The following is a 19,456-nucleotide window of genomic DNA, read 5'->3' on the forward strand; positions in this document are numbered from 1 at the left end:
TGGAGTGTTACCTGGCTCCTGCAGAGGCAGTGGATGCTAAGGAAGGTCCCTGAGAGAGCTAAGAGATTGACAGCAACATTTCATCTCTAATAAACCCCCCAGGGATGCATGTGATGCTGAGGCCAGTATCCAGGTGCTGTCTAGGCACTGTGGGCATACCAACCACTGAAAATCAGAACACAAGCAGTCAGCGCTATCCTACTGCCCGTCTTAGAGATAAGACAAACAGGATACCCCTGTGGTTACAGCCCTGAGATCATTCACTGGAGTTCACAGCCTGGCTGTGGTGCCAATCACCAGCCTTCACCCCAGCACGCTCCCTAACACAGGCACTAAGGTGCAGGAATCAGATGTCTCCACGTTTAACAACAGAATTTGTCAAGTTCTTCTGCCACTCCTGAGCTCCACTTTCACGGTGCCAATACCTACCTCCAAGGGACTGACGATGTAAGGAACACGCAGGCCCTGAGTACTCTCTGTGTGGGCGAACATATGTGGTAAACGAGGCCCCCTTTCCTCCCTCCTCCAGTGCAGCCTCAAGAGGAGCGACGCACATGTTTTCCCAAATGGAGCCGTATAAAGTGGGGTCATGTACTGGGTACATGCAGAAAGAGCAGGGGGTGGGGGAGTGGGGGGGTGGGGGGTGGAGCTTTGCTCTGAGTTGCAGGAACCCCTTGAGTGACCCACAGCCCACACCTGGTCTCCGGAAACCTACTTCGCAGATACTGGATGACGCTCGGGCTCTGAGCCTTGGAGATAGCCCTCAGCACACAGAAGGTGGGCTCCTTCCAGAAGTAGCAGCTGTGTTCCCGCAGACAGGTGGTAGCAATCAGCAGAGACTGGAGCTCGCTTCCTGAGAGAAGTCCCTCCAGACCCTGTGACTCGCTGCAAATGTTTAACAGCATCTGGGAGGGATGCAAAGTGAGGAATCTGGTTAGGACAGGCGCTCTATGGCAGCTTGCTCCCCGCTTCTCTGGAGCGTTGACAGCCCTGCCTCAGCAGAAGGCACTGAAGAGAGTACACGACCACCCTCTGGCCCAGCCAGGACTGTCAGCTAGGAAAGGGACGTACTTTCTGCTTACAAAAAGAACTTCCTGTAAAACATATCCTTCTTAAACATATCGAGAGGTCACACTGGATGACTGACGTGGACAGTCTAGGCCTGTGCACCTGTACTCTATGGTACTCAAACAGTGAGAGGTCACACTGGGAGACTGACGTGGACAGTCTAGGCCTGTGCACCTGTACTCTATGGTACTCAAACAGTGAGAGGTCACTCTGGGAGACTGACGTGGACAGTCTAGGCCTGTGCACCTGTACTCTATGATGCTCACACAGTGAGAGGTCACACTGGGTGACTGAGGTGGACAGTCTAGGCCTGTGCACCTGTACTCTATGATGCTCACACAGTGAGAGGTCACACTGGGTGACTGAGGTGGACAGTCTAGGCCTGTGCACCTGTACAATATGATGCTCACACAGTGATGAATCATGGCACCTAGCGATTCACCTCTCAGAAGTGATGTAGCAAGTGCCGTGTGACTCCATTTTTAAAAATTTGGTTCCTGTCTTGCAGGTCAAACTGGAGAGGGGGAAGTACAAAGAGATGTGCTCCCATATGCCAGGGAGGGGTGGAACTTGAGAGTACAGGTGGAAGGGGAGCTGGGGCAGTGAGGGGAACCAAGTTGGGGGAGAATCCCACTCTTCATAGAGAGCACAGGGGAATGTGGATATTGATACATGGATGCTCTGAAGAGAACAAGGGAGAAAACCATCTTGCAGCCACACGGATGTTGCATAGTGGAGATGCAGAAAGAGCAGAGCCTAGAGAGGACAAGGCATTTGAAAGCTACGGTTGAGATGAGCAAAATTCAGGAGCCTGGCCCCGGCCAAGCAAGCTCAAGGCATGGGAAGGCCAGGGCCCCGCTCACTCACCTGCACAAACATCCTCTGCCCTTGAACATCACCCTCTAAGAGCTCATCCTTCTCCACGGGAAAAGCAAAGAAGAGGTACAGGCACTGTAGGAGCAGGGCTGGGAGCCCTGACCCGACCACTCTGCCCAGCGTCTCCTGCAAGGGAAGAGCACAGGTCACCCACAGCAGAGGCAACTCTGGCATGCACCGATGTGAGGACATCTGTGGAGCCGTGGGGAAACCACTTCCCCTCTCTGCATCCCATGCCCTCAGTTGGGAAATGTAGGTGATCATGGGACCCATCTATGGGGATTGCTTTGTTGAAAGATAATGCCCTCCCTCTGTTTGCTGGAGCCCTGGTTGTTCTTGATTTCCTAGGGTGTCCCTGTCCTCCTCAACAGCAAACTTTTAGCTTCCCTCGCTGCTTCAGGGCTGTCTATTTCTGTGGACATGAAGTCCCCACTTAGACTGCAGACAGTCCCTGCCCAGGACAAACACTGAGTACAAGTCATAGGCTCCCTTGCAGTTGGCATCTATGATAAGGCTGTGAGCCTGTCCCAGACAGCCATGACAGGTTATGCCACCCCAGTTCCACCCAAACATCCAAATACCTACCTGCTACTTCATGCCGAGGGCTGCTGCACCCCAGGTCCCTTGCCATAGCCCCTACAGGATACTCATTCCCACTACCTCTGTACATCTCTTGTCCTGTCCTGCAAGGGTCTGTGGTCATTTCTTCTGATGACCACAACTGCCAGTGTCCCTGAGAGGGAACTAGCCGCTCATCCACTAACCACACGAGAGGAAGCCTGCGACACTCACTTCCGTGGTGAGAGGTTACAGTCACAGCCAGCACAGGGCACAGCACACTCAGGACAAGGGTCAATGGGGGACCTCACTCCCATTAGACCAATTGGGAAGCAACATGGAGCCCAAATCAGGAGCTCTAGGGACTCTGGACAGGAGTCTTCACACAGGAAGTACGCCTTCTTCATGCATCTCAGTAACCCAACTCAGGGTCCTTGAGAAGACTAGTTGGCACCCTGCCTGGGACACACCCTGCCTGGCCTTTATGGATAAAGTCAGCCATAAATGTTCTCACACTGACCCTAGGAGAGAGGCATGACTAACCCAACTTCTAAAATCAGAAGCAACAACACAAGCAAGCAGAAGACGTGAACTAATACACTGCTCGTCCACTGAGAAGGCAGGGTCCAAGCCTGAACCTCAGGTCCTGAAATCCATGTGTGACATCAGAAAGGAAGAAAGGAGCTGAATATAATGAGTCACTCTATGGAAGGGGACCATACATTAGCCTGTGCTGGACCTTAATTCTCTCTGTCCACAGCTAAGGGGCACTGGGGACCCCTGGGCAAAAGCCTGGAACTCACCGAGTCTGTCCCCGTGAGCACATACACCGACTTTAGAAGCAGGTAGCCATCCTGATCCGTGTCCCCCTTCCACCTCAGTAGCTGTCCAACTGCAGTCCGGGCTTGCTCTGCAAGATGTCAAAAAGCTGATTGGTGAAGCATCCTGCCCATCCAGCTTCCAGGACCTCCTCTTTCCCCAAGAGGTGCTTATGTACTGCTGAAAAACACAGTCCTCCTTGTCCAAGCTTCAAGGCCACCTGAGTATGCCCCAAACTCCTCAAGATTAGTTGGGGGGAACTTTAGTACCAATAGTAGTCACCCATGGTTCTGTATTGCCAAATGGGTAATGACTAGCCCTTCACACTGGACCCCTACAATCCAGACTTCTCACCCCACTTCATGATTAACCCAACAACTTATACCACTGAAGACCCAGTAACCCATGACATGATCAAACTTCTTTCTACCTTAAATTCCAACCCTCATCTCACAGACCCTGTGGTACCCCCACCAGCCTCCAAGTGCTGGCTCACATAATTGGAAGATCACTAATTGGGCACCCCCCCCCCGGCAAAAAAAGGATGCATTCTCTGGCCTCAGCATCTTTATCAGACCAAGCTTTCCACTGAACACATGGGTCCTCCTCTGAACCCAGGAAATCTTCCCAGAGACCCAGTGTGTGTGTGTGTGTGTGTGTGTGTGTGTGTATGTGTGTGTGTGTGTGTGAATGCAGCATTTGCATGAGTGAAGTATCCATGTTTAGTGTCTTTTTGTGTGGTGTGCAGAATTATGCAATGTGTACAGTGTGCTGTGTGTGGCTGTGAACATCTCTGTGCTAAGTATTTGTGTTTTGTGTCTCTGCAAGCAGGTGTAGTGACCATGTGTGTCTGTGCAGATGGAGTGTCTGTGTGTGTGGAGAGAGAGAGCTCCGGGGGTCAGTGGGTTTGCAGTCAACTCTGTTCTCCATCCTGTACAACTTTGTGCACATCCTATACCACCTCTCCTCTTACCTGCAGGCTTTCCTGCAAGTGCCTGCTGTATTTCTTGGGCGAGTTGGTCGGACACATCTTCTGCCAGCCTCTGGAGACTACGAAAGCAGATGATGCCCACGGAGTGTTCCCAGGCCTGAAAGGCAGCAGACAGACTCCAATTAGAGGGAGCCATGCAACGAGCAATGCGCGAAAGTCACCTGGCCTGCCTCCAGCCAGCCAAAGGCTCTGCTTTCAGTCCCAGGTGTATCCAAAAGGCTTCCCATCATCCACTGGGATGGTTAGTCTTGGTTGTCACTTGGCAAGATCTGGAATCCACATGGCATCTCGCCTCTGTGTGTTTCTCGAGGGATTTGCTACATTAGTTTAACTGAAGTGGGGAGAACATACGTATGAGCATCAGCTCTCTGTGTACTGGACCCAGGCTGAATAAGAAAGAGGACAATAAGCAGCAAGAGAGATGAACGCTCTTGGTTAGCTCCCTTTTTCCTTCTTATTCATCCACCCTAAGGAACGCTAACTAAACTTGCAGCCTCTCCAAGCTGAACTTGAGTAGAAATTGTTTGTTTCTGCATCCTATTTGGGGTGAGAAAACATTTCACTCACACATCTTCAGAAAAGTTTGCCCAATAAGTGGTTCTTCAGGTTTCCTTCCTTGCCTTCCCTCACCCAGTCATTGTTTTATCACACTGATTATCTTCTCAGGAAGTGTGCGTGTTCTGCTACTATAACAAAATGCCTGAGTTTTACATCAAAACAGGGTTTATTAAACCCATAGTTTTGAAGTCTGAAAGGCCAAGACTATGTGGTTTCATCTGTTTGGACTGTGGTAAGGGCCACTCCTCTGTGACACAGCACAGCAGAAAAGTAGAAATAGCAAAAGCACATGCAGAAGCACCTGCAGAAGGGACCAAGACATGGAACATTGTTTTCTAACAACTTACTCTTTTTTAATAGTTTAATCTTTTTCTTTTGTGAATTCATGTAAAGTTGTCAGATCCCCTGGAATGGAGTTGCAGACAGTTGCGAGCTGGCATGTGGATGCTGGGAATTGAACCCAGGTCCTCTGGAAGAGTAGCCAGTGCTCTTAACTGCTGAGCCATCTCTCCAGCCCCTCTACCACTTACTCTCATGAGAAGCCACTTCAAGAGACCAGCATTAATCCCTCCTAAGGGCAAAGCCCCCTACTCACTCGCTTCTGGGTCCCACCTCTGAAAGGATCCTCCCCTGGGTCCAAGCTTCCAACAGCTGAGCCCTTGAACCTCAAACCTGACCTCAAACCATGTCCAGACTCCAGCATACAGTTTTCAAATCTTACACATGTCAGTTTCAATCACTCACTTATGTCACTCAGCTAAACTCTAAAAGGTGTGGTATTGCAGGCTATCTCATGGCCTTTGGTTTAGTACTGTATAATGTCATTACCTCCTCCAGCTGAGAAATGTCTTCATGGGCTCATGCATTTAAATACTTGGTCACTGGATGGTAGTGCCATTTGAGGGCAAGGGTACAGAACCTTTAGGAGGTACAGCCTTGCTGGAGGAAGTACATTGCATGGACAGGGCTTTAAGAGTTCCTAGTCTCACCCCACTTCCTGCTTGCTCTCTCTGCTTCCTGTGTGCAGGGAAAGGAAGGCATGGCGACAGGCGGGCACAGTAACTGGAACAAGAAGCTGAGCAATCCCGTCTCAGTTGCGCACATACTGTGTCTAACAGCTGTCAGCATTCTGTTCTGGCTGAGCTCGAGAGCACTGTTGCGTCTCCTGTTTACAATCCTTTGTCAGTTAGGTCAGCATTTACAGAACAGAGAATTTAAAATACAAAACCAAAACTTCAGACCTCATGTAACATTTAGCTCAAAACGTAGCATATGAATCCTCACCACCTCGTATATAAGAAATGAATCAAATCCTGTGGCCACACCGTAGATCCCATTCTTGCAAATGTGTGGGGACAGTGTGTGTGTAGTTGAGCCACGATTGCTCAGATTGTTGCTATGTTACTATGCCTGCCTGTTGCCATGCTTCCCCTGCCATGATGACGCTCTAGTCCCCTGGAACCTTAAGCCAAAATGAATCCTTCTATAAGCCACTCATCTTCTGTGTTCTATCACAGGAACAGAAACGTTACTGACACAATTGCCATATGCACACCATGGGCTTCTCCACACCCAGCCCTCCTGACCGTCCTTGTTACTGTCATCTAGCAAATGAAATGTTGCTTGTCTCAAGTTCAGACTGTGGCGTGCAGAAGCGCTTTTTCTGCTTCTTACACTGCAGACTCATCAATGAACTGAAAGGGACCCACACCCTAGAGAACCCCAGGTCCACTCCTAGACATAGTCCCCAGAGAAATGTTGGCGTTGGACACGAAATACTTCTTCAGCTTTATGTGTGATTGGAGAGAAGTGGAGAAAAACCTTGCTATGAATAACAAGACGGTGGGTAAATACATTGTGGGATGCTTATATAATAGGTCACAAAAAGTCCTGAAAATATTAGACTTGATGTAGTCCCATGGATAAACACCGGAAATGTAATGTTTTGAGAACCAATTATAAGTTCATCCCGGTAGGCATCTACAGAACCTACTGGATTTGTGCTTCATTTTCCATATACTAGGTGGTGGGGATTCGTGCATGATCTTTTGAGCTAAATATTGCATGGGGTCTGAATTTTTAGTTTTGTATTTTAAATTTTCTATTCTATGCATGCCAACCTAACTGACAAACGACAGTAAACAGGAGATAAGATGGCACTTTGGAACTTTGATAAAACAACAAAACTGCTATTGACTGTTGGACACAGTATGTCTTCAGCAAATACTTGACAAGCAGGGAAAATGATTATAATAACCACAACACACAATAATAATGATGGCCAGATGCTTAATACAATGGTCCTATTCCCACTGATCACACCAGCCTTTGATGTCGGCACTGCCTTTAGCCCCACCCTGCAGAAATGGAGTGGTCTGGTTAGTGCCTGAGAAGAAAGCCTGGATGAGAAATTTTCTAATCAAGTTTGCCTGGGTGCGTGTCTATGGGGATTTGTTTTGGTTCTTAATTGATATAGCAAGACTCAGCCCAATTAGATAAAGTAAGATTAAGATTAGATAAAGTTAAGTGCAAGCAGGCAGACAGTGTAAGTGTATTTGTTTCTCTCTGCCCTTGACAATAGAGGCAGAGGAGACTAAGTTGTTTGAGTTCATGCCTTGACTTTCCCTCAGTGATGGACAGTACCCTGGAATTATGGGTCAAATAAACCCCTTTTCCCCTATGTTGCTTTAGTCAGGGTATTTTGTCATAACAACAGAAAAAGAACTAGATAGAATCCCAGATGTGGGGGAAGGATTAAACAAAAGAATCAGTTAAGATGCCGACTCAAGAGTTCAGTTGTTTCAGCTGGACAGGGTAGTCCACACCTGTGGTGCCAGCACTCAGGGACTGAGGCCTGAGATCACAAGTTCAAGGCCAGCCTGGGCTACATAATAAGACTGTCTCTGGAAGGAAAACAGAAAGAGGAGGAGTTGAATTATTTCACACATGGTGAGCCCAACCAAGTAGCTTTTTTATGTCCATGAACATGGCAGCCACCACCTGGAAACCAAGGGTCCCTCAGTCACATGATCTCTAGGTGGAAAGTAGTGCTTCAGCTTGGAATGAGGTAGGGTACTACCCTTCCCCAGGAACACAAGCTGGGTGGTGCAAACTTTCAAATAAGCTCCTTACCTCCTCCCTGTACTCCCAAGCCTTCAAAGACCAATTTCCAGGCCATTGACTCTGGAGCCTGGATATTGTCTCGGGAGCAGTGGGACTCCTGGAGGCACGCGGCAATAAAGCAGATAGGGCCGCTGTGATTTGAGCAGTAATTGTACTCAGAGCTGGGCCTCCCAAGGCACAGCTTCTTCCTGGGACTATGATGGGCGCTTTCTCCGGCTGCTTTAACTCTTTCTGGCCACCAGGGTGCCATTTGATGTACAAAGCCAATCAGTCACTGAATGGTACCATGGAGACTCCAAAGAGTTAAAGCAACTTCCAAAAGGCCCTAATTTTTCCCCCAAACTGGGACTTGCATGCTGAGAGAATATTGTTCAATATTTAAAAAAAAAAAAAAACAAAAACGTTTATTTACTAACATTATCTAGGCTGCACCATCATGCCTTGTGGCTGTCCCTTCTCTTTCCAGGTAGGAAAGAAAATGGTGTTAAGCTCTCCAAAGGAGAATAAACAAAGACAAAAGTTCATGAGGAGATAAGAGAAAAACCCCAGCTTCTGAGGACAAAAATAAAAACTGTGGCTGGGTTTCCTGCCTGACCATGGTATTATCACTCTCACTGTGGTCTAGGAGGTTTGCCTTTCAGTTCCAGCCATTCCCAGACTTTAGGTGGGGTTTTCTGCTTAGTGTGGGACCGAGAACACCTCCTTTCTAAATCAAAAACAAAAGTAAAAGTGCTACGGGGAAGCTTCTGATAAAACGGCAGAACTGCAGGTCCCCCACGGTGAGAAAGAGCCATGGCCAGTCTCCAAGGTAGGGCAGACTCAGGAGTCAGCCCGAGGTAGATAGACGCAGGAGTGAACCAGGAGACAATGACTCTCTGTGTCCCTCTGGAAGTCACACTAGAGAAATAATTGTTAGTTAACCCTTCTATTATATTCAGCGTTACTTAACTTTCTTAAATATTACCAGTAGATTTACTTTATAATTGACCACATTCAATGAAACAAACTCCGTCAGCTCAGTAGTTAGTTATAAACTTGGGTACACCACTCTCACACCCGCACATACACACTCATTCACACACTCATTTACACACTCATTCACACACACTCATTCACACATGCATGAACATACACTCGTGTGCGCGCACACACACACGCACACAGGGAGGGGCAGATGGATGAGGGAGAATGAGCATATCCCTGTGCACATGGCTCTCCACTCAGGACTGTCTGACCTTCTTACTACTCGTCAGCAACACACAGGAAGTGAGTGAGTATCCCAGCATTCCAAGGGACAAGAAGTAGACACTTGAGTTTCCTGAGCCCTGTGCCTAGAAGTGTTTTTCTTCCTTATTCTTTTAGTCAAGCCACCAAAACCTACCTAGATTCAAGAAGAAGGTTGTGGTAAAATCAGAGATGTGGAGGCAGTCCCAATAGACACACCTACGATAGAGTTCCCACACCTAAGGCTAAGGGATCATGAGGAAGAGGAGACAGAAAGACAGTGAGAGTCAGAGGGTCGGGGAGTTTGCTGTAAGATGGTCTCTTCTAAGACTGTTGGAAGCTATACTCACACAATCTCACCAACATGACTCTCCAAACGTGAGATAAACAAGGACACAGCAATAAATACACTGTGTGCACAGAGAAAAGCCCAAGAGGCCTATAACCAAGAGGTCTATAGGTATATAATCCTATACAATGACCTACAGGCAACTAAAGAGCGCTGAGACCAAAAGAAATAGTCTTCCCCAAGAATCGCAATTATTATCCAACCCCAAATGGTCAACCCTGGAAGTAATATTATAGGGCCTGAGCATGTTATATTTATGTATTTAGAGATGTGTGTGTGTTTGTGATTTTTAAAGTGGTACATCAAAGCTTTTGCTGAAACAAAAAATGGTGTGTGTGTGTGCGTGCATGTGCGTGTGTGGTGTTAAACAACAATTAATGAGAAAGAAGCCACGGATTTAAAAGAAAGCAAGGAAGGGTATATGGGAGAGAATGGAGGGAGCAAAGAATAGGGGAAATGATACTCTTATAATAGAATCTCAAAAATTAGAAGAAATAAGTTTTACGGACCTCCCCTCTTCTATGGAGGAATGAACCCATTGGCAGAACCCTAGCTCACCACATCCACACATCCCCCATTTCCCCCATGTGCCTCCCCAGTTCCATACAGTGAAGGATTTTACAGTTACTTCTGGGCTCTCTCTGCCTCGCTTCCTCTTTTTCTCAAAGCACAAATTCTAAGAACAGTCTTCAACAGTAAGACCTATAGTGTTAGCCCTCCTGGCATGCCTCCCATCTCCTGGAACAAACTCAGACAAAAGCTAGAAGCCAGCCAGCCATCCGTGCTTCCCCCAGGCATACTTCTCCTTCCAGCCTGAGACCCTGTGATGGGGAAAGTGCTCATCAATCAAAGCCACTGTTGCCTGGACAGCAGTCCTGATAACATCGCCCTACGTGCGGCAGAAGCCACTGGCCCTGTGCTGTTTCCTATGCAATGCAATGGCACCTCTTCCCTGTCTGCCACACCCTGAAGTCAGCTGCCCAAATGTCATGTGTGCAGGGAATGACAATCATTTTGTCACCAAGGGAAAAGTAAGATCCTAGCCAGGCAAAGTCCTCACACTGTGAGTCATTATTGGTCAGGGAAAGGGAAAGCAGACAGGCCCGTCCTACAGACTCAAGCACTGAGCAAGGGAACCCAGCGGTTAGCAATGCTGCCTTCAAGAAGCCTTTCCAGTTCAGTTCTGCTCCCACCACCCAACTGGATAACCTTAGGCAGGTTTCTCAACATCTGTAGACTTCCTCATAGAGTTGGCATAAATTTAGGTCCTGTCCATAGCAGGGCTATGGTAAGAACCTGTAAACCCCTAGCCCAGTGGCCCGGTCAGATACAATGGTGGTGAGTGCTGTCTAGGTCTCACTGATGACAGTGTGTGTTCAGTTGACATCACAACACTGGTCTGAAGGTCTTACTTCTGCCCCTTGCTAAGTCTTTGAACTTGGGGCATCACTCTATTTCAGGTGCTGTTTGTTTCTATTATGCTACTGGATTTACTATGAGTTTGCATCCCCAAAAATCCATTGTAAATGAAAATACATCAAACATAGCTAACCTACTGAGCATGCTCAGCTTGGCTGCTCAGCTGTCATGCCTAGGCTAACTAGGAGCTGGGACTCACAGCGGAAGTCCAGTAGAGAGAGAGGGAAGATCATATACCACACACTGCCTGCCCAGGGACGATCAAGATCTTAAATCTAAAATCCAATTTCAGCTGACCACACTTTGCATATAAAGTTGAAACATCATAAATCAAACCACGGTAAGTCAGTGAGCATCTTCATATAGTTTTGGAAGTGCTTGTTAAAGACAAAACAAGGTAATACTAAAAAAGAAAGATAAAGAGCAGGGGAAGAGTGACCCTAGATCAGGATTGAGACACTGTTGATTTTAGCCTGCTTGATAACCTCTTCTTTCTGTGCAGAGGGGACATGAGCCCCAACCACAGGGACAAGCCTATGATCGTAGAGGGGACTTGCCCCTAATATAAGCCCCTGTCATTATTTTGTACTCTTCTGCCATTCTCAAGAGTCCCTGGGCTAAAGCATGTCTAACTGCTAACCTTCCAAGCTTAACTCCACAAAGCTCTCGCCCCTTCAATGTCAATCTAACTGACAAAGAAGTCCAGCTGGGCGTGACCTCATACCTCAGAAAATACTCCTTTCCAAGCAGGAGCAGCTCAGACTCACGTGTGTTCAATGCCTTCATTCAAAGAACATTCTAGATCAGCTTATTTTTCACTGGGCAAAAAATTAAGAATCAAGTTTAGACATTTCAGCTCCATCAACTAAAGCCATCCAGGGATTTTTATATGCACTCAGGAGTTTCAACTATCTGGTTACTGATATTATATCTACCAATGTATTTTCAAAATAAATGGAGAAGTGATTTCCATATTGCTCATAAGCCATGACAGCTCATGAACGAACTAAGACAAGCCTTCTTCGGACTCATCAGAGATCCTTGTGCTGCTATCCAAACCACCAGCTCCATTCTTAGCCTCAAGAGTCCTCAAAGCACTGTATCAGGGTATAGTGGCAAAGACCAGCAAGGTCCTCATGCTAACAGTGGCATGCGTTTCCAGATAGCTAGAAATGGGGCTTCCTCACAATCTTGCCAGACACAAAAGGTAAATGGCTGAAACGCACAGCTTACTAAACAGTCATGACCGTTGGCTGGCGAGTGTATCACAGCCCCACAATGTGCCCCACAAATAGCTAGAGTCCTTATGGGCTAAATAAAATGAAATGAAATTTGAGGTTCTGACCTTTAAGAACAGGGGGAGCAGGCTCAGCAGGTTCTTCCGACGTTCTTCTGGGTTCTTGTGCGTCAGCTGCTGGTATTCCAGAAATTTCTTTTCAAGTGTGTCCCAGAGGGCAGTGGGGCCAGGACACTGTCCTTCTAGTGGGAAATCAGGCTTCATAGCAGGGGACTGGCCTTCATTTTGGAAACCCGGATCTTCAGGTCTGTCCTCGGCCTTTGAGAGATCTTCAGCCTCCATCTTCAGCAAAGCAGATCTGAATCTAGAACAAACAATTGAAAATGAAAAGTGCTGCTACTTCCCTTCCTGAAGACTGATTGGGAGACAGGTCCAACATTACTCAGTTCAGCTTCTGGAAAAGTATCTGAAACCTACTACAATGAGGAAGGACTGCCCAAAAAATTCAGGTTTAGACATGACTAACACACACATAGTTCACAATACCAAGTGTCCCAGGCACTGGGCAGCCTTTACTGCACAGATTCTCACACAGTGACACTGGGGGTGGGGGTAGGGGCTTCTGACACTCTTCTGCGGATACCTAAGGAAAGCCGCTGGACCAGAGGTGTAGGGGGAATAGACATCAGGCTGATAAGGTGAAGCCTTATAGCTGCTCCCCTTCTAAGAGACTGTGAAAGCACAGGAGATATGCGAACTCTTGAGCTGCTTCTGTAAGGGAGAAGGGGCTTTAAAAACAAGTCTGGGGGCTGGAGAGCGCTCACAGGTTAAGGCCACTTGTTGCTTTTGCACGGGCTCCAGGTTTGATTCCCAGCACCCACATGGTGGCTCAGAATCATTTGTAATTCCAGTTCCAGAGATCTTACACCCTCTTCTGTCCTCCGTGGGCATGAGGTACACATGTGGTGCGCATATACACACGCAGTCAAGATTCTCATGCATACAAAATAAGATAAATACATCTTTAAAAACATTTAAGTCTTAGGCGCCTTTAAAATGTTAACTAAGATATAATTCATACAACACACAATTCACTTACAAATTTTCTAAGTTATAGACACATATGTTACAAGTATATACAATTGGAATACATGTATGTATTTATAAACAGATGACATATTAACAATTTTGAAGCATTTAAGTGCCATAAGTAAAGCTAAGGGACAGTCTGATGCACCCTCCTGTAATCCCAGAACTTGGGAAGGTGAGGAAGAAGGATTACAAACTCAAAGCAAGCCTGAGTTGTGTAATGAGTTACACGGAAGCCTAGTACATTGTAAGATCCTACCTCAGACAGAGAGAGAGATCCAGGAAGAGAGAGAAAAGGAAATGTTCACAGTTGAACAACCATCACCATTAGCAATGCCTAAAACTTTTTTCTTGGCATGGAATCTATATCTAAGTCATAGCTTCTATCACTTAAGTTCGAAAGGGTAGGTTCCCCATTCACTCTCAGCATTGTTTGCTTTGTAGTCAATATTTTTAGAATACTGTGTCCTCAAAATGACCCTTGAAGCTCTGAGCATGCTGGGGTCTGTAAATATATACAAGGACAGTCTATGGGAGCCAGCACCACACAAGTCAGTAAACACAAGAACAAAGCCTTGGGGATGGTAGCCGCTATATCCAAGTCACCAGGCAGCCGTCCCCCCCACCACCACACACACACACACCAGAAGCTGCTTTTGTTTATATCCTTGGCTTCACTGTTAAACATCTCAGATTAAATGTAAGCACAAACCAGGCTTGCTTATGGTCCATTTGTCTGAAGGGAAACACATTCCAAATAAAGACCAAAATATCTAGATTGTCAGAATCCATCCTGAACTCGAATGCAGAGGCATGCCTGTTACACTTGACTGCATCGGGAGAAAGAATGGGGACTAGATGTTGTCCCTGCATTACCTGGTGAAGCTAACCATCGCCCCTCTCCCCCCGTACAACATTCTGAACTTGCTTAGGTACAAATCTGTGCTTCCCGGGTCCTCTTCTGTCACATGTGTTTCATACTCTTAGACATCATTCCCAGAAATCATCTTTACTTGCTTTTTAATGGTTAAAAAAATTGTGATGTATCCATGCAGTGGAATATTGCTAATCCACTTCAAACACAATGAACAAACTGATAAATATTAAGTATCAGTTATGCTGGATGAAAGAATCAGGACGCTGGACACCACAGCTAAATGATCTCATGTGTGTAAAACATTAAAACATTCATAATCTCTGTTGACCGAGTTGGTCAGTGGCCACCTGAGTCTGCGGGTAAGGGGGAAATGCCCCTAGGCAGGGACATAATGGAATTTTTGCGACTATGAAAATATTCGTTGTTGATCACAGAGTTAGTTTACGTGAGTGCATACACTTAGCATGTGAGTTTAAAATGGGCACAGCTGTTGCTGGGATGGAGAGGACTCCTAACGTGCTCAGACCAGACAGTGGGGTCCCTCACACCCGTCAGTCCCTTCCCTGACCTTGGCAGGCTTTTCTGGTAGTCTATTTTCTCAGTCCCTGTCTTTCTATTGCCCCCTTTATCCCCATGCTTGCTTAGTGGATAATGTTCTCCTGGTATGGACACTCCAGAAGCATAGCCCACAGTGTCTACTTTTCAAGCAACCTGATGGCCAGATCTTGTCAGCATCTCACTCGACATGGTGTCTTCAAATAGGAACGTGTAGCCGTGGATTTGTCATGTCCCTGTCCTCCGACTGCCACTTGTTTGCAAAGTGGTGTTCCATGTGCCTCCACTTGACAGCTGCCACAGTAACAGAGGGCTAAATCACTCACAGCCTCCAATTCTGCACACCTTGCTGTCAGGGGGCAGATCATGCAGGTGACCTCAGGGGACTATATGGCATTGGTATGCACCCCAAAGCATCAGCGCTGAGTAGAGAACCCTATGCATGCTCAGTTCGAACAGATTCTACCAAAAACGCCTCCAGAAACCAGGCATGGGGTATGCCCCCTCCAATAGGCATTGGAGGCTCCCCTCTCACTCCACAGCCAGCCCCCTGGATTGGCATTATCCTCATTCTAGTGGTTGACGATGCCATTAAACTGAGGGGTGCCTTGTCGCCATGTTGGTGTGTCTGCCTGAGTAGAAACCTACTCCCTGTGCCTTTCGGCCTTCCGGCTCCTCCGTGGTGAGCTGGCTACCCATCATCTTTGCTTATTTGTCTTGTTTGTTTCCAGGAGTATATTAGAGAAGACGGGCTTGGTGGCTTAGCAAATTGTAAGTATCAGGGACATGGTTCAGTCTGTATAGTGCTGGAGCTAAGGACCTGAGTTCCATCTCCAGAACCCACTAAAAAAGCCAGGCATGGGGGAGGGAACTGGAGGAGAGGAGAGAGGGGGAAACTGAGATTGGTATGTAAAAAAAAATTTAAAAAAGTCACAGCCAAAAAAACCAAAAAACCCAGGCATAGTGGCTTATACTTGTAATCCCCAAAAAATGGGAGGTGGAGATCAGTGGGCCCTGTGACTCCCTGACCAGCCTGCTCAGTAAACTCCAGACTAATTAGAGACCCTATCTCTAAAAAAAAAAAAAAAAATATATGATGGGGGCAGAAGAGATGACTCAGCAGTGAACAACACTGGCTGCTCTTAAAGGGAACCAGTCTGGTTCACACCACCCACATGACTGCTGATAACTTCCATCACTCCAGTTCCAAGGCCTCCAAGCACACATGTGGTACACGTGTGTACCTGGAGGCAAAACTCATACACATAAAAAAATAAAAATAATTAAACCTTTTCTTGAAAAAAAAATGGAAAGATACTGAAATCTGACCCCTGACCTCCATATACATGCATATACACACATGCACCCATACAAATACACATAGATACACACAAGGAAAAATACAAATATCTTCTAGGGATATTTTTCTCTTATAAACTGCTTCATAATTTATTTTGTTTTGTTATAATGAATCTTTTTCATTCCCCTTAACGTCTCCATGGAGACTGAATGCAGGAGGCGTGAAGGTCTTTGTGTTCACACACAAGCTCTAGGGAACGCTGGAGTTAAGTACATCGGGGACCTGTTTTCCACCTGAAAGGCAGGTGGAAAACAGAGCTTGTGCTTCTTGCCTGCCGACCTTTGCACTATCTGTGTGGCTATAAAAACTATCCTCAAACTGGAGAGATGGCTCGGCGGTTAAGAGCACTGGCTGCTCTCCCAGAGGACCCAGGTCCAACTCCTAGCACCCACATGGCAGCTCACACCTGTCTGTAACTCCAGTTCCAGAGAACTGACATCCTCACACTAATGCATATAAAATAAAGTTAAATAAATTATTTTTTAAAAAACAAACAAACAAGACCTATATTCGTGGGCTTTACAAAGAATTTCGATGTAGATCTGCATTTAGCTTATTTTGCTCCTCAGGGGATTAATGCATGCTTTGTCGGGCACATGGGATTGAGTTACCAACAGAATAGCTGTTATCATCACCAGAATAGTTTTCACCAAATTGCGCTGTGCTTAAATATGCCTAAAATAAACTCCTGAGGGTCAGACTTCAGAAGTTTAGACCGACTGAATCCCTTTTTTTAAATTATTTATTTATTATGTATACAAGATTCTGTCTATATGTATGCCTGAAGAGGCCATCAGATCTCATTACAGATGGTTGTAAGCCACCATGTGGTTGCTGGGAATTGAACTCAGGACCTTTGGAGGAGCAGGCAACGCTCTTAACCACTGAGCCATCCCTCCAGCCCCTGGACTGGATCCTTTTGAACTGAACTGCCTTCCCAAGGATCCTCACTCTGCTGGCTGTGGAGGTTGTCAAGGCTATGGAAGCTGAAGAGTGATGACCATTAATGATTCCACACACTTAGATCAGCTACTAACCATTACAAACAATCTTTCCATCTAGAAGATGAGCCACAATGTTTTCCTACATTCCTAAGAGGAAAGAGCCAGCTCTAAAAGTCAGTACACTGTCTAGGCTCTGGATCATGTTTTCAGTGAGCTTTTCCCTACCACCACTGGGCACAAGGGCATACTGTATGTCTTGGATATTCCCAGTTATTTTATTAACATATATTCATTTTATAAAATAATGGATTTCTTTATGACATTTTTACACACGTGCATAGTACACTTTGGTCTCGTTCACCCTAACTACCTCCCCTTGTCTCCAATCCTCCCAATACCATTTAGTTCTCAAGTCCTGCTGATTTTATAAGTACAACAGATACAAAGCAAACACCTGCCTGTAGCTTCTGGTTGTGACTGCTACAAAGTAAGGAGCTGTGGGTGTTACTCGTCCAGTCCACTCCAGAGTCCCTCCAAGGCTGCTATTCTGCAGTCAGATTCCAGTATGTTCTTGCCTTTTGCTTCCTTGCAAGGGGCTCAGCTACTTTCTGTGGTCTTAACTCCCAAGGGCACATGTCTAAGGAGTGTCGGGTCTAAACACTAAGGTACTTAATAAAGAAAGTGTTATTGACGAAGTACGTGAAAGAATACAAGAGCCAATGAATAAATCAGCCTCCATGTAAACTGTGCCACACACACACACACACACTCTCTCTCTCACCTGTGTCTCTCTTTAGAACCTCACTCTAAGATTTTCATATGCTTTTCCCAAACACAGAGAGACACTTTCTGTCAGTCAAACTGCTATCCCTATGAAGCTGGACCATATCCAGATGGTCCACCCAATCCAACACATAGTCTTAAGCATGGGCACTATCCTATGTATCAGTCACACTGTTACCACACTCACAGGCTCCACCAGCCAGCCTAAGTAGAGGCTATATCTGAGGACCCACACAGCACCCAACATCGGGGATAAGCAGTGGGGAGACAAGGCATCAGATTGTAAAAGAATGTGTGTGCCTGACCCAATTAAAAAATGACCCAATTTAAAAATGGAGTACTAAACTAAACAGAGAATTCTCAACAGAAGAATATCAAACGAACAAAAGACACTTAAGAACATGTTCAACTTCCTTAGCTATCAGGGAAATGCAAATTAAAACAACTTTGAGATACCATCTTATACCTGTCAGAATGGCTAAAATCAAAAACACCAATGATAGCTTATGCTGTAGAGGATGTGGAGTAAGGGGAACACTCCTCCATTGCTGGTGGGAATGCAAACTTGTGCAACCACTTTGGAAATCAGTGTGGTGGTTTCTCAGAAAATTGGGAGTCAACCTACCTCAGGATCCAGCAATACCACTCTTGGGAATATACCCCAAAGATGCCCAATCATACTATAAAAGCATTTGTTCAACTATGTTCAAAGCAGCATTATTTGTAATAGCCAGAACCTGGAAACAACCTAGATGCTCCTTAATGGAAGAATGGATAAAGAAAGTGTGGCACATCTACACATTAGAGCACTACTCAGCGGGAAAAAAAATGGCATCTTAAATTTTGCATGCAAATGGATGGAAGTAGAAAACACTATCCTGAGTGAGATAACCCAGACCCAAAAATATGAATATTGTATGTACTCACTCATTGGTGGATTCTAGCCATAAACAAAGGACATTGAGACTATAGTTCATGATTCTAGAGAAGCTAAGTAATAAGGTGAACCCAAAGAAAAACATATATAGATCTTCCTAAAAATTGGAAGCAGACAAGATCGCCAGGTAAAAGTTGGGAGCAGGGGGGCGGGAGGAAGAGGGAAGGGGAGAAGGGGAGAGAGAGGGGAGAAAGGGAGGGTTAGGAAGAGCTTGGGGGAGTGGGATGGTTGCGATGGAGGAAGGACAGATATGGGAACAGAGAAGGAGATATCTTAATTGAGGGAGTCAATTTGGGGTTGGCAAGAGGCTTAGCTGTGGAAGGGTTCCCAGGAGTCCACGGGAATGACCCCAGCTAGGACCCTGGGCAGTGGAAGAGAGGATGCCTGAACTGGCCTTGTCCCATAATCAGACTGATGACTATCTTGAATATCATCATTGAACCTTCGTCCAGTGAAGAATGAAGACAGAGACAGAGACCCACATTGGAGAAACTGGACTGAGCTCCCAAGGTCCATTTGAAGAAGGGTAGGAGAGAGAATATGAGCAAGGAAGTCAGGACCACGAGAGGTTCACCCACTGAGACAGTGTGCCTAAGCTAATGGGAGCTCATCAACTCCAGCTGAACTGAGAAGGAACAAGCATGGGATCAAACTGGACCCTCTGAATGTGGTTGACAATTGAGGCAGAC

General features: G+C 46.3%; 1 protein-coding gene across 1 annotated transcript in view; it reads right to left on the minus strand.

The window, feature by feature from the left end:
* Wdfy4 (WDFY family member 4) overlaps window positions 1-19,456 on the minus strand; it is a 226,542-nt gene that overhangs the window by 190,237 nt on the left and 16,849 nt on the right. The window contains exons 2-6 of the mRNA XM_057770469.1: window positions 12,331-12,586; window positions 4,295-4,409; window positions 3,306-3,412; window positions 1,936-2,070; window positions 716-905 (exon numbers count right to left, since the gene is read on the minus strand). Of these exons, the coding sequence (XP_057626452.1) occupies window positions 716-905; window positions 1,936-2,070; window positions 3,306-3,412; window positions 4,295-4,409; window positions 12,331-12,564 (781 nt within the window). The 5' untranslated portion in view covers window positions 12,565-12,586. The remainder of the gene's footprint in view (window positions 1-715; window positions 906-1,935; window positions 2,071-3,305; window positions 3,413-4,294; window positions 4,410-12,330; window positions 12,587-19,456) is intronic.

This window comes from Chionomys nivalis, chromosome 5, assembly GCF_950005125.1.
Source record: "Chionomys nivalis chromosome 5, mChiNiv1.1, whole genome shotgun sequence".
Lineage (NCBI taxonomy): Eukaryota > Metazoa > Chordata > Mammalia > Rodentia > Cricetidae > Chionomys > Chionomys nivalis.